Source organism: Pinus tabuliformis, chromosome 6 (assembly GCF_031772625.1).
Source record: "Pinus tabuliformis cultivar Carrire ecotype Pingquan chromosome 6, CPIR1, whole genome shotgun sequence".
NCBI lineage: Eukaryota > Viridiplantae > Streptophyta > Pinopsida > Pinales > Pinaceae > Pinus > Pinus tabuliformis.
Window position 1 is genome coordinate 1,944,807,433 of NC_142292.1, and position 15,663 is coordinate 1,944,823,095.

The window sequence follows — 15,663 nt, forward strand, 5'->3', positions numbered from 1 at the left end:
ACTAACCATTAAATATTTACTACGAATATTACAACATTTTGACTCTACAACATTTCCTTTGTATTAAGTTTTAAATTATTTTTAACTTTTTATTAATTTTTAATTAAAATAATAAATAAATATTTACAAACAAACATTTACAAAACTACCTATAAAAAAAACTCTACACACAATTAATAAATAAATATTTACAAACAAACATTTACAAAACTACCTATAAAACGGCTCTACACACAAATTAACAATTTCACAAATGTAACATTTAATAATATTTCTTAATGACTAACATATTTTTAAATAAATAAAAATAAAAATAAATAAACCATTTATAAATCACAATATTTAGTTTGATTTTACAAATAAGATAGCAGATTTGTGCATTTGACAATGGTACATTGCATAACCAAACTCCATCAAACTCAAAATAGAAAACTTAAAAATCTCAAAAAATCTTGGTCATTAGAGGCAAGTTGTGCGCACCACTTTATACCATGAACATTAACTATTCCTCATTTGTGTTCACATGGGTTGTACACACGGTTTAGCGAAATAATTACATTTTTCTATTTAATGAGGTTACTTTCACCCATCACAGAGACTGTGTAGAGTGATATTGACGCATATCATCTACTATAAATCTGGATAGAAGTGGAATCTCCCTGCTTTTGTCTCTGAATCGGAACGAGGACGAAGAAATAATGGAGGATGAGCATGAAGTGTATGGGGGAGACATCCCTGAAGAAATGGAAGGCGAGATGGAAGGCGATACGGAAGCTCACCATCCCGATGTGGATATGGCCAAGGCCGATGAAGATGCTGCATCCAAGGTTGTTATTAAACCCTTCTGAATTCAGAGCTCAATTTAAACTTCAACTAACATTAAATTCTAATACAAGGAGGGTTTTGATTATTTATTTATATTCATTTTTGTTTCAGGATTTAGAAGAGATGAAGAAGAGGCTCAAGGAAATGGAAGAAGAAGCAGCTGCGCTCAGAGATATGCAGGCCAAGGTAGAAAAAGAAATGGGCGCCCTGCAAGGTTATGTATTTTATCTTCATTCCCATTCAATTTTTCCTACGATTGACGGAACCGCAACTACTGTGAAATTGTTGTGTTTTGTGATGATCTTTCTGATAGCACTTTTATCTATCAGCACAATACCATCCAAACTTTAAGCCTCATATGCACCTGAAGGTTGCAAACCTTGAGACTACATTTACTGAATTCCAATATTCGATAGGTCGACTATATTCGTAAAGTTAAGTTAAACATCCTTAAGCTTTGCAACTTTCAGGTGCATACCAAATCCGGGCTTAAATGGATCCGTGTTAGGGCCTATATACGGTGGACCGTCTAGATTCACAGCACTGTTACATATATACACAGCTTACATGCAAACAAGAAGTATTGATGGATCCTCTTATCCTACCTGGGCTGTAGAGCACTTCACTTCTCTTTGACGCAATGAACATTTTCCTTATGACATTACTGATGTTTAAAGAGCATTTATCTCAGTTTTCTGTGGTGACTGTGATAAATGGAAAGAAGTATTTTCATCTTAGCCTTTCTGAATTTTGCTTTCTTTGTGAGTAAAATTTTGGGGAGAAGTCCATGTATTCTTCTTGTAGCTTATGCTTTTATATTTTGGGATGCAGACCCTACTAGTGCAGCTGCAGTTCAGGCAAACAAAGAAGATGCAGATTCACGTTCTGTTTTTGTTGGTAATGTAAGTTAAAAAAGGTTTTGCATTGAACCATTTTACACGTTAAATAATTTTAGCCCAAGTGACTCGTTTGAGGAAATTGAAAATTTATTAAGAGAGTACAAGATGGGTTCACAGCTATACAGGGTAACATAGTTGGTTCATAATTTAAATAGGTAAGAATAAAACATAGGTAGTAAAAGGGGTAGACAAAAGCAGATAGGCATAGAGTATCACGTAAATGTGTTATGTTGTACTCTAGTAGTAAGCATAAAATGTAACTTCAATCTGAAAATGTAAGTTTGATCTAGGAGCAACCATATTAAGGTATTATATCAATCAACTAAGGAAGTTAGCAGCTCACAGAGGCAGGGGGGAATCTGTTTTATCAATCAAACTTGGCCAAGGATCATCTTGCAATGTGGTCACGGTTGTTTGTTGTATTGCTTAGATGGTGCTATGCAACTTGGCTTTTAGTTTTACTTATATCTCCCAGTTTTGCATTATGAGGTTGTTTGTTTCCAGTGCCTTTTTCATCCCATCCCTTTTGTTTAATATTTTGGTTTCACGTTTTTGTCCTTTCATGAAGAGCCTTTGTTTTTCTTAATGTAAATACTAAATAGATGCGATGTGTGTTAAATGCCTAGGATGTTGGTAACCCAATCTTGCTGAATGGATGTTGTGAAAAACTTACTTGAGATAAAACACATAATTTTACTGGTGACAGTTGAAGCATATAGGTTAAGGACTGCTCCCCTGATAAGGTTAATCCCAATTTTTGGATTTCTTTGCACAATGCCTTAACACAACTTCATAAAAAATTTAAAATAACGAGGCTGAACAGAAAACTAAAGTTTATGACCAAGGCTATGGGTGAGGAAATGTTCTCATGTTATGTCATGAGTGAGGATGAGTTAAAACCCATAAATTTTATAAAATATCTGATGGTCAAGACCACTTCTTAATAGGTTAAAAGTGAAATTGCTGAATTCAAAATTGAGTTTGAATTGTTTAGCAAAAGATCAAGGGAAAATTCAGCAGTAATAAAATATATTTGAAAGCAATTGTCTTTTTCAACCACTGTATTTGCTTTTTCCAAAGGAAAAAACTGTAATTTCATTCATTTGAGAAATGATTGAAAATTACATTCTGCATATACACACCCTGTGTGTATTCATTTGAGTAAAAAAAGACTGCTGTTTGAGTTCATTAAAGGATCTCTTTTGACTAGAGTATCCAACCATTTACAAGAAATTTGAAAACCAAAAACACAAGTACTGTTGATTACATATGAGGTGGGGTGAGTAAGCTGCTTCACCCAGCAAGAAAATTACTTTCTGTATGGCTGATAACAGAAAAAAAACAGAAAGAGAACAATGATATGAAAATTGTGGGATTTTATGCTCTTGCTGCCCCAAAAGGAATGTCCCTGTAAGGCCTGTGAAAGAATTCATAGGCCTGTCCATTATTTTGCTCCATTATACCCACAGTCCTTGGTCCATATCAAGGCTCTCTTTTGGGAGGCGATCCACTGCCCTGTTCCTTTCCCTGTAAATATGACAACATGTAAAAGAAATAAAAGAGTCAATGAGACGCATGGTTTCCTCTAGAATAGGCATGAATAATATGTTCCTGCATACTTGTGTTTTGTTGAGACAATTGATTGTGAGCATAGAGTCCCTGAAAACATGAATCTGAGTGCATCCCTTTTCAAGAGTGAAAAGCATCAAGTTTTTACAGGACAGAAGCTCTTCCTGATTGTTGGTCCCTTGGCCAAAGCCCATTTTAACTTGAAAAGCGTGAGCATCAGAAAGAAAGAGGATGGAACCTCCTCCACTCTGCTGTCCGTCATTGCTAGAGGTTCCATCGAAATAGGCCCACGGCCTTGTTTGATCTATAGTTTTTGTCCTGACCACTCTGGGGGGAAACTACTGTACTTGCTATGCCAAGGATTGGTAAATTATGAAGGGAATTTGATTAGGAAAGATGGATTCTTTGTTGCTGTGAAAGAAGTGTTGGCATGGTTGAATTCTATACTGTAAGTGACATCGTATCCCACAGCAAAACAAAGAAGAGATGATACCTTAATTAAATTTTTTTGCCACATTAATTACATGGATACCTTTACACCATAGGATATTTAATATCGACATGTATTACTCAAGACTCCTAGGACATAAACCCACCTAGGACATACAACTAGCTCCCAGAGTCCCAAGTGATCATTATTTTTCAACGTCCTCCCTTAATGATCACTCTAACCAAACAAAGATACAAAACATGTAACATCTTTGATCCAAACACTACTAACACAATTAAATCCTTAATTAATATAATAACCTGACAAACTTTGAACTAGCTTTAGAATAGGGGCTTCTGGTAAGTTGTCTCTTGTGACCTAAACTTGTCTCGGGGCACATCAAAACTACCTTGTCTCCTTCACACCCCTTCTACTTCATTGTGTTTGGACAAGGCCATTGTTTTCCTCTCCCAATGATACCCTAGACTTAGTTTGCAAGTCCTTATGGTCTATAAATGCAATGGGATGAGGCTATGAACCTACTGGACTTAAGAGTGTTGTTGCAATTCTCTTTTCACAAGGGCCTAAGTACATCTATAGCCCATTTGTTGTTGCAATTCTCGTTTCACAAGGGGCTAAGTACATCTATAACCCATTTATTACTTTTGTCAGGCACAATGACCCCTCTTCAGCTTATATCTCCTTTGGGCCATCATATTCAAAGCTATCATGGCATGTTTGGAGTGTTTGGAGTTTGAAAACAAGTTACAGGCCTTTGTGAATGACCTTCCCACCATAATTGTGGAAGTTGAATTTGAGAACGATAACCTTAAACATCTAGTCATAGGAATGAAGTGCAAAGAGAATGAATCCCTTTAGATTGCTTTGAATAGTAATGTCTCCTTGCAATCTGAAATTTTCGACATTAAAAACATTGAAGAGGCCTGGACTTCTTGGGTTCATGTTATTAAAGGGAAGAGGCAACCTCCTTCACTAGCAGAGGTAAAGATAGTAGTTCAAGCCAAAGTCAAGGAGGAGTGCTTTATATGAACTAAGGGGTTGAACTTGAGGGTTCATGGCCTTCCCCCTTCCTTCTCCTTTTATCCCCTATAGTTTGGACTTACTTCATACACAACACTCTATATCTAAGGACCCTAACCTTGAGCATGCTTGGGTTTGTTAGTTTCTGTAGCATTGGAGGTGTTCTAGTCTCGAAACTTTGTGGAGAGGCTAAAACGCATGAGTTTTCCATAACTCATAAATCGTTTTTGGAAATTCCACCTAGAAGTGTCTCAATTAGATTATTAGCTTATTTTTTAATATTTCCTGAGTCTAAACTTAGGAATTATGGTTAATTAATCAGAATTAATTGAGACAAGGTGTGAATCATCTAGAAACTCACTCGGATCGACAAGGAATTAATCTGGGCCCTTGATTAAGTTTTAATCTTGGCCTAGCCAAAATAGACGTGTGTGGAAGCACCCCCTGAAACGAGATGAAATAAAATGGAAAATGAGTGCAAGAGTAGCAGGACAAGAAATGATATTAGCATAAGTGTACAGGTAGGTTATTCCAAGAAGGAAAACCCTATAAAGTGAAGGGGAGCAAGTGAAGAAACATAACCTGGACAAAGATGCAACTGCCACAAGGTAAGTTGGGAGCTAGCCTTGATCATCAACTGAATGAATAATGTAGATGTTTTCACCTAGTCCATGCGGGATCATGTCCAATTCAGAGTGGCCTAGACTAATGGAGCCCTGGGTGGTAATACTGGGTGGCATCATCTTGGTGGTGGTCAGGGCTGAAGGGTACCTGTCATGCTAGTTTTGTAGTTGTTGAGCTACATTGGTGCTATACTGTTTTTTAGTCTCAGTTTCAGTGGTGTTGAATTCCATTGGTTCTATAGAACAAAAAAATCCTAGTTGCAATGCTATTGATAGGCATGAGGCATGGTACTTGACATGGAAAAGCAATGTTGTTCTTTTGAGTCTTTTTCTTCATGGCCTTGAACCTTGGTTTCCTGCATCTAGAATGCTTATATATGTTAATTCCATCAAAATATAAAATATATAAAAGGATAAATGCCATGATAATTGGATGGGTTGGATGTCATTGGTTTACTAATGCTAGCGACCATCCTTATTGAGGAATTGAGTAGGTTTTCCAGCGATTTGCCGTTGAAAATGTGAAAGGGCAGTTAGTTTCCTTTTTGTTTCCAAGGAAAAAAGCTAGTAATTTTATTACTGAAAACACAATTACGATAGTATTATGTCGAAGGCATTACGCCCAAGAAAAGACTACCATTGGGAATCCTTTAAAAAACAAAGAATTGGTTGAGCCAAAAGAAGTCTCAAATAACTATTCCACGTCTCTCAGTATGTTTAGAATTTTACAAATAAAAACAACTCAAAATATATGGATTGCTCTATAGCTTTCTCTGATCAGTGGGCAACTTAGGTATATATATATATATGTGCAACCTTTTTTTATTTGTTTGCTAGGTTATGTGAGTCCCGAGATCACTGACACGCCTAATCTGTGGCTTGAGTAGCTGTGATCCAGGGGCATCTAAGCCATCAAAATCACCTGGGGATTGCACCTGACTTGGGCCACACTGACCCTTAGCATGGCTGGATTTTTGCCCATGGAGTTTCCAACCAATGACCTTTACACTATGAAATTCCATGTTTTAGCATTATCCTCTCTGTGACCAATTTCTCTCCATGTTAGCCACCTATACTGCCTTGTGACTTGATTCCTTTGGGCTACTTGTTTTAATATGGATAAGCCATTTCGATGAAGCTCACAAATGAATTGAACAGGGTGTTTATGCTTTTCCTTGCAACAAATCTTAGTATCTATTCCAATGAATATGTGATATCCATCTCCAATTTTCCAAATTAGGCGACAATTAGAGTGGAAGCAAACATAATTGCTTTTCAAATAATTGATGCATCTTGTAGTTCCTTTTGGGGCTTGTGAACCAATCCACAATGGATTCCTGAGGGAGATACTTTGACTTAGTCCCTTGTGCCCAAAGCCTATTGCCCTGGATGAGTCGCCAAACAATTTTAGTTGCTAGTACTTTTGAAATTAGTGATATGATTTTCAACCGCAACCCCTCAATGATTTTGGAATTACAAGCCTCTTCCAAGAGGCTAGAAGCATTTTTTTCCCTACCTTTCCTAGATTGGAGGAACCAAAAACAAAGTTGTCTGATCTTCCCCGGAATTCCTTTTGGGATTTAGGCTAATAACATCCAATATATTGGAATGGTTACAAGCACCGCTTTGACTAGGAACAATTCCCCTCATCTAGATAACCATTTATGATGCCAATTATTAATCTTTTTTTCCCCAATTTAGATAGGAGCCATAGCCACTCAACCTCCTTATATTCATTTGCTTTTAGGTGAAATCCCAAGTATTTGAGTCCAACTTCAAAGTCTCCTAAATGAAAGGGAAAAAGCAGGGATATGCCATACCTTTCCAATTTGGAGAGTCCTCGGGTGATCAATGACGACTTTTCCCTATTAATTTTCATTCTTGTAGCTTTGTAAAAGAGATCCAAGATCTCTTGGAGAGTTTCCATCAATTCCCTTGAGCCTTCACAAAAAGTAAGAATGTCATCCACAAAAATAAGGTGAGTGATGTTACAGGTGGGGCCCACCTTTATACTATTTAATCTACTAGTAGCAAAGGATGTCTTGAACGATCTACTAAGGCCCCCAATTACTAGGATTGGAGACCGAGGATGATCTTGGTTGATTCCCCCTTTGGATTTGAAGAAGGGGGAGGCTAAACCATTAATTAGGATGACAAAGGAGGCTAAGATAATGCAGCGTAGAACCCAAACCACAAATGCATGCTTGAACTCTAGGTGAATGAGGATAAGTTTGAGATAGAGCCAACTCGCTTTATCAAAGTCTTTTGGGACCAGTGTTGCGGGGGAGCCTACCCTTGATCCTGCTCCCAATCCGCGCTCTGGGCGGGAGGGACTCGGGAGCGGGTCGGGAGCGCGCTCCTAGTAAAAAAATTTGCGTCCCTGCCACTTTCGGGAGCAACTTCGGGAGCGTCGCTCATGTCGCTCCAAGAGCGAATTTTATAACCCGGGAGCGGTCAGGGAGCGATCGCTCCTGGGTTATAAAATTCGCTCCTGGAGCGACGCGTGTGGAGGTCGGGAGCGATTCACGCGGAAAAAAAAATCCGCTGGTGAAAAATTGAATTTTTTTTTATAAAATGAGGGAGGGAGGGCAAAAATGGATTCATTGTGAATTTGTGATTGTGTGAGTTGAGTGTCTGAGAGAGAGCAAGGTGCCAAGGAGCAAGGAGCAAGGGGAGATTGGAGGAGCAAGGAGCAAGGAGCAAGGGGAGATTGGAGTCATTGGACGCATTTGAGGTAGGTTTAGCAATTTTTTTTTAATGTTTATTAATTTATTCCTAATTTCTAAATAAATAATAATTTTTTTTCTATTTCGGTTTCCTATTCCCATCGGGCCATTCCCATTCCATTTTATTAAATTTTGCAAATTCAAAACTACAAATTTCAAACATCATGGTTATATTTCTTGGCATTTTCTTCTTCTTGGTTCCTTTTCTGGTTATTAGGGTGCTGGAGAGTAGGAAAAGGAGGGTTGAAAATGAAGAATGGGATGAAGAAGGGGGACAAAGTGGATTTGATGAAAACCCCGGTGAGGAGGAGCTGGAGGAGGGTGAACATGATTCAGCTCAAAAAACTAAACAAGACCAAACCCAATCGTGGAAATATGTTAACAGGCCTGAAGCAGGGAAAGGGGGTGGAACCACTAAATTTCATTGCCCTCATTGCAACAATAATTACACAGGTTCATACACCTGTGCCAGTAAACACCTCTGTGGGAAAATGCCATGGGATGGAGATAAACAAATAGGAATCAAAACTTGTGCAGGTGTGTCAGTAGCAGATAGAGCCAAATACATAAGGGAAGAGGAGGAAGCCCAATACAAATCTAAAAAATCAAGGGGTTTCTTTGAACCAAGCTTACAATCACAAGCACAAAGAACTCCTTCAACATCCTCCCAAGGCAGTGGATATGGAGGCACAGGGTCACCAGGTTTAAGGCGTAGAACCATATCAGATTTCCTTGATGAAGGGTGTAGGAATGATGTGGATTCAAAATTTTACAGGTTTATATATGCATGTGGGATACCATTCAATGTTCTTCGCTCACCTTATTGGCACGAAATGGTTTCTGCCATAAATGATGCCCCTGAAGGATACAAGAGCCCTAGGTATGACAAGGCAAGAACCGTTGGACTTGATCATGAAAAAGCAAAAATATCACATTCTTTGAATAGAATGACAAGTTCTTGGACTGACGATGGGGTGTCCTTTGTATCTGATGGATGGACAAGTGTAAAAGGCAAGCCATTGATAAGTGTTCTTGCTGTGTCTGTTAGTGGTGCCATCTTTCTTTCAGCATATGATTACTCAGACAAGTTCAAGACCGGCATCAACATTGCAAAAGCATTACTTGAAACAATTGATCGTATTGGGCCACACAATGTCATCCAAGTCATCACTGATAATGCTCTTAATTGTAAGGCAGCGGGAGCAATTATTGAGCATAAATACCCCGACATATTTTGGTATGGGTGTTTGGTTCACACATTGAACCTTTTGATGCATGATGTTGTTAAGAACAAAAATGAACAATACAAATGGATTGGTGATTTGTACAAGAAAGGCAAACAAATGATAAAATTTATTACAAATCATAGCAATACCCATGGCCTTTTTCGCAGTCACTCAAGATTGGAGTTGTTGAAGATTGCGAGGAGTAGATTTGGTAGCTATTACCTCACCTTCAAGCACCTTTTGAAGGTAAGAGAGTCATTGGCTAGCATGGTATCAAGTCCACACTGGCAGGTATTAAAGGAAAGGGCTACAAATGCAGCTGACAGGGGAGGTTTTGAACTGGTGGAGGAGGCTACTCTTGATGGTATGTTTTGGGCACGTGTGAGGCAAGTATTGGATTTCACCAAGCCCATTTATCACATGATTCGGTTTGTAGATACAGATAAACCTGTGATTGGTGAGGTGTATGAGCAGATGGATACCATGTTGGGGCAAATAAAAGATATTGTTCATAACAATGATCCCGACTTGTACAAACTGATTCTCGATTTTGTGTGTGTACGGTGGAATAAACTTAATCTTCTACTACATTGCTTGGCGTATATCTTTACACCAAAATACTACTCTACATCTTGGTTGGGCCAACCTGCACCAGGGGGTGGGGTTAGGACCAAACCCCACCTAGATGAAGAGGTATCTAAAGGATATTTGGAAGCATTAGAAAAGTTGATACCTGACAGGGAGGAATGTGCTAGTGTGCGCCTTGAAATAGGTAGATACTTCAGTAACACTGGTTTGTTTGGTACCTTCCATGCAATGGAAGACAGAGACAAATTTGATGCTCTCACATGGTGTGAATCATATGGCGGCCATGGACTTTTGCCAAAATTGGCAAAAAAAGTTCTATCACAGGTTGTAAATACTTCTTCTGCAAAGAGGTGTTGGAGCACTTACAACTTCATACATAATGTGAAAAGAAACAGACTCAATGAAAACTGGGTAGAAAGCTTGGTTTATGTGCACTACAACTTGAGGTTGTTGAGTCATTACTGTGATCGGGATTATGAGGATCCAACATATAAAATTTGGGATAACCACCCAGAGGATGACAATTTGGAGGATGTCTCTATACATCTTGAAGAACTGGAAGAGGAACTTACAAGGGAGGAAGATGAAGCAGCAGCCATGCCACCCCCACCATCTAGTAGCAGTGCTCGAGTTCCGAGTCTTGTTCCTTTGCTGTCGCCACCTCCATCTACACCCTCATGTGGAGGGCATGTGCCTTCTAGTTTTGGTCGTCGGTCTGTGCGGGAGACTCCTAGAAGACCACCACAACCTGCTCATACATTAGACTCTCGTGGCAAGGGCCACATGCAGTACTAGATAATAGATTTACAGTTTACTTGTCTTTTCTAGTTTCTATTAGTTTTCATAACTATTGAGCCTGACTCTTGACTCTTTCATATCATAATGATATTTTTTGTAAACAATATATGACTGTGACAATGAAAGTTTGAAGTTTGAAATAGGCAATTATAACTCATTGGTAATGATTATGAATTATGAATATGATGCTTCGTGAAAGTTGTTTCATTTCATTTCATAATTCATTTTATAACATTTCATTTCATGTTAAGTTGTTAACAGTTAGATGTTATTTCTTGTAATGGTTAAACTTAACTTACAAGTACAACTTTGGTGATCAATGATGATAAATGTTATATATTGAATTTTCAATTTTGAAAGCTTGAAGTTGAAACTTTAAGATTGATGAATCATGATTCACGAGACTCAATTGTGGACGTGGTTGATGAAGATTATAACTTCTAGATGATTGATGTTATATGGTTCAATGATCAATCTATGTATTTTTATGTTTTTTATATCTAATTCATCATTCTACATGTTTTTGTTGACATATATGTATCAAAATATAAAAAATATATATTATATAAAAATCGCTTCGGGATTCGCTCCCAAACTAGTAGCTTTTGAAAATGTCGCTCTCGCTTCCTGCTTTCGCTCCCGCTCCCAAGTAACACTGTTTGGGACGTATACCTTTAGGGTGATTGCTTTTTAATGCCCTTATTTTAATAGAGTGCAGTTCTTCTTGTGCAACTCCTACATGATTTGTGAATTTGCCTTATTTTAAAAAACCCAAATTTCTTTGGAGAGATGTGTTTTGACAGGATTCCTTTTAGCTTGTGAGCTATTAGTTTGGAGATGATATTGTAAACATTGTTGCAAAGAGAGGTGGACCCAGGATATTCAAAATTTAGGGGGTTGTCCAACTTGGGGATTAGAGCTAGGAAGGTAGTGTTGAAAGTAGTTAAACCTGTGGATTGCGAATATTCCACAACTTGTAGAAGGTTGTTTGCAGTAAAATCATATCATCCTAGAAGAAACTCAATTGGAAGCCCATTAGCACATTAACTTTTATCCTTTTGAAAGCTTTGTAAGGTGATGAGAAGTTGTTCTTTGTAATTTTCTGCAACCAATGTTTCGCTGTTCTCTGTCGACGTTGCGTTGTTGCGATGTTGAATTGAAGTTGGAACCCCCCGTATAGCTGCTTGTCCAAGCTGCCCACTCCAATGCTTGGAATGTCTCGTGTCGACCAATTCTTGTGACCCTTCTTTGTGGCATTGCTCTCCTCATCCGCAACTTATCATAACCCTCCCATCTTGCATGGCCACCTTCCTCTCTTCTATGCCTTTCTCTCCTCTCCCTTCCCTCATCCCCTTTGCATCACACCTTTGCTCATAATTTTCCCTACCCTCCTCTCAAAATCCCCCTCTTCTCGCATTCCTTTCATCCCTTCACTCCTTCAACCCGCTCATTCCCCCTCTCCTGCAAATCACCTTCTAAAGGAAACTCTAGAATTGGAAGTAACATGTATACCAGTGCAAGGTCGAGCCCATAAAACAATGTCAAGGCAGGTCTTGTGTTATCTAGCCCCACATTTAACACCCATTTTGCCAATTTGTTACACTGTTTGAGCAATTGCGAGACAAAGTGAAGTTCCTGTCCTTTAGGGTCTTACAGGTGGAACCAAAGAACTTAGATCTCAAGAGAATGCTCTAAGAAAGTTGGGTTCAAGACACTCTACAACCACCCAACAATGTCATACATGCAAAGATCCTTGATCTCAAGAATAAACATGCAGAAATTTGAAATCAGTAGGCCCATTGTTAAACAAGAAAACATAGACACATATCAAAACATGGGCACAATTGGTTAAATGGAAGGACAAGATCCCTTCCCCCCTATTGTAGAGGTTGAGGAAGTGATCTAGGCCAAATTGAGGTAAGAGCATGGTAAGAGAGCTATATGAAAATTCCAATACCGAAATCCTATTCCAGCAATTGGAAATTATTCTCCTAAATGTTAATTTAATTTAACAATTTATTTACTGTTTGCTACAACAAATACTGAATAAATCACACTGTAACCTACACAAATACAATTGCGGAAGAATAATTGCTGGAAGAAATGCTAGCACACACACAAAATAACACAGTTATTTTTGGACGAAAGTCCCCGAAAAAACTCAACTCGGGAAAACTGGTGCAGCAGCTAAGGGTTTTTATTGTTAAGCAACAGTGAAATAATTTGAGTAAAACTGGATGCCGAAACTAGCAATCCTACAGAGAAATACTGGCAAAAAATCTAGTGAGGAAATTTCCTCACTCCACAGGCAAATCCGGGCTTTGGCCTCAACTCCAGGGGAGTTGTCCAAACTGGCTTTACACATCTACTGCATCACACTAGCACAGTCCCTTCTGCACTAAGTTTGAACCAGCTTCTCCTCAAGCCGTCTAGTCTGTTGCTGTCTGGGAAAATGTCTCTTGTGGCCTTCGGAACCTCTGTCCAACTTCTGGTACTGAAACTCGTCTTTCCCCAGTAGAATTGAAACTGCCTCTAGAGGCTATTGCGTTGCCCCAACGTCAACCTCTGTGGATCTTTTGCCTCTCTACAAATGCACTCACCGGATTTGAAAACCTTCCTCCAGCTTCACTGTCTCTGCCCCTCTCTCACTGCTTCGATCTCACTAGCTCAGTGTTGCAGGAATCGCCCCCCCCCCGGATCCAAAGGCAGAATCGCGGATTGGAGCGAATCGATCCGGAATCCCCACTGGAAGCGCGATTCCGTTTTGGAGGTGGCGCGATTCCGGGCAAAAAAAACGATTCCTGCAATTACGGTTGCGTAACTAGAATATAATTACTCATCCATGTAGAGATAATGTTGGTCGACTCAATCCGAAGCAGTGGACACTGGGTGAAAGTGGAGAGATTCGCAGTTTGCACGCACAGAACAATGAGATGTGAGATGTAAGAGACGTGGGGAGATTCTCGTGCTACATCAGTGTGAACTCTAAGGGTGTGAAGCAGTTCAAAGCCAAAGCGGTTGGGTTTATTTACCTAGAATTTACACGGTTACAAAATGAAAGTTTGTTGGACATTGTATATGATTCCAGAATTGACATTTTATTTTGCATATATTGTAAAAATGGTATTTTAGCGTATAGGAACTAAGAATAATGATGGTAATTGTGAAAATGTAGTCGCTTTGTAACTTTTATTTTATTTATTAGTATTTAAAATTATGTCTTTTTTACTTTAAGATTATAAAAGAATGTATATCTAAATATGATTGTGATTGTGTTTTATGTTTTAGAAAGTTGTGATGTTTTACAATTTCAACATTAAAAAATATATAATTTTGGTGTTTTACATTGTATATGATTTCGGAATTGGTGGTTTATGTGGAAAATAAGTGATAATGATTTCCATTTTGACAATATAGTCACTATTGAAGCACTATTCTAATTATTGGTATTTAAAATGATCTTTCCTTTAATTTAAGATTATTAAAAAAATACTTATAAATATGGTATTGATTTATCTTCCAAAAAAATTAAAATGTTTCATAATTTTGAATATTAAAAATTAAATAATATAATTTTGGAAGAATAAATAAGTACCTTGTCATAAAGTATTAAATTCCTTAATATAATTTAAGTTGCACATCTATTTAATTAAAATAACTTTAAAGCTAATCCGTTGATGTATGTTTGTAATAGCTAGAATATAGATGATTGTTGTACATACTAGTAACTACAATGGAATCATGGATGCCATATCTATCTTGATTTATGCAAAAATATGCATGTTTTCATGTCTTCTACAATTATGGAATCATGGATGCCATATCTATCTTGATTTATGCAAAAATATGCATGTTTTCATGTCTTCTACAATTAATTTGGTATTTGGGATGTTTGTTTTGAGTATAAATGCAAAAAAATATATAAAAATATATATATATAGCAGACGCTTCCGCGGACGCTTCGCTCCCTAGATTTTTGGAAAATGACGCTTCCGCGCTCTGCGCTTCCGCTTCGCGCTTCCGCTTCGCTCCCGCTTCGTGCAACATTGCACTAGCTCTCTCTCCAGCGATTGACTGCTGTTGCTTAGGAAATCGATCTGCTCATGAAATCGAACTGCACAAGTGTCTCTCCATCACCACATCGACCTCCTCTTATAATCCTCTGTTGGAGCACCAACAACCAAGATTAAAACATAATCGATGGCTAGGATCATCTCTGTATTGATCCGTGTGAGTTTCTAGACGATTCTCGCCTTGACTTAATTAACACTGATTAATTAACCATATTCCCTAAGTTTAGACTTAGGAAATATTTAAAAACTGACTAATAATCTAATTAATTCATTTCTAGGCGGAATTTCCAGAAACGATTTCTGGGTTTTGGAGATCTCATGCATTCTAGCCTCTCCACAAAATTTCAAGGCTAGAACACATCCGATGCTACAAAAACTAACACTCCCTCTTAGCGAGGAATGTGTTATAATGCTCTACTGCACATCCTGTGACAATTCCCTGTCTCTGCTTCATCTCCTGTCATGTTGCTGATGTCTGGCACTGCTGCCCACCAACCATTGAACAACTCTGATATACACTGCATCAATGCTGCCGCTGACCCTACTGAACTGTTGCCAACACTGCATCTGCACTGCAACTCCCTCTTCATTTGTTGCTACTGCAACTGCAACATCTACAACTGAAAAGCATCCAAAATACTGAATCAACTGTGATCAGTGTAATGCATCTGTCACCCGAGTCTCTGATTGTTGCTAGCATCTGCACTGTCACTAAAGATTCCGTGCTGCTGCTGACTCTGTACTGTGCCAACTGCACTGCTGCCAACTCCGCTTTGTGCTCCCTAGCATCTGACTGCTACTAGTCTCTGTAACTCTCACTCTGGCATCTGATTGCATCAAGTGTCACTAATCCATCCTGCCACTG

At 38.4% G+C, this 15,663-nt stretch overlaps 1 protein-coding gene across 1 annotated transcript in view; it reads left to right on the plus strand.

Annotated features, from left to right (window-relative positions):
* The first annotated feature begins 555 nt into the window (after positions 1-555).
* Positions 556-15,663, plus strand: part of LOC149266954 (RNA-binding (RRM/RBD/RNP motifs) family protein) — a 50,554-nt gene continuing 35,446 nt past the window's right edge. Inside the window, exons 1-3 of the mRNA XM_089431268.1 lie at positions 556-827; positions 937-1,039; positions 1,657-1,727. Coding sequence (XP_089287394.1) covers positions 699-827; positions 937-1,039; positions 1,657-1,727 — 303 coding nt within the window. The 5' untranslated portion in view covers positions 556-698. The remainder of the gene's footprint in view (positions 828-936; positions 1,040-1,656; positions 1,728-15,663) is intronic.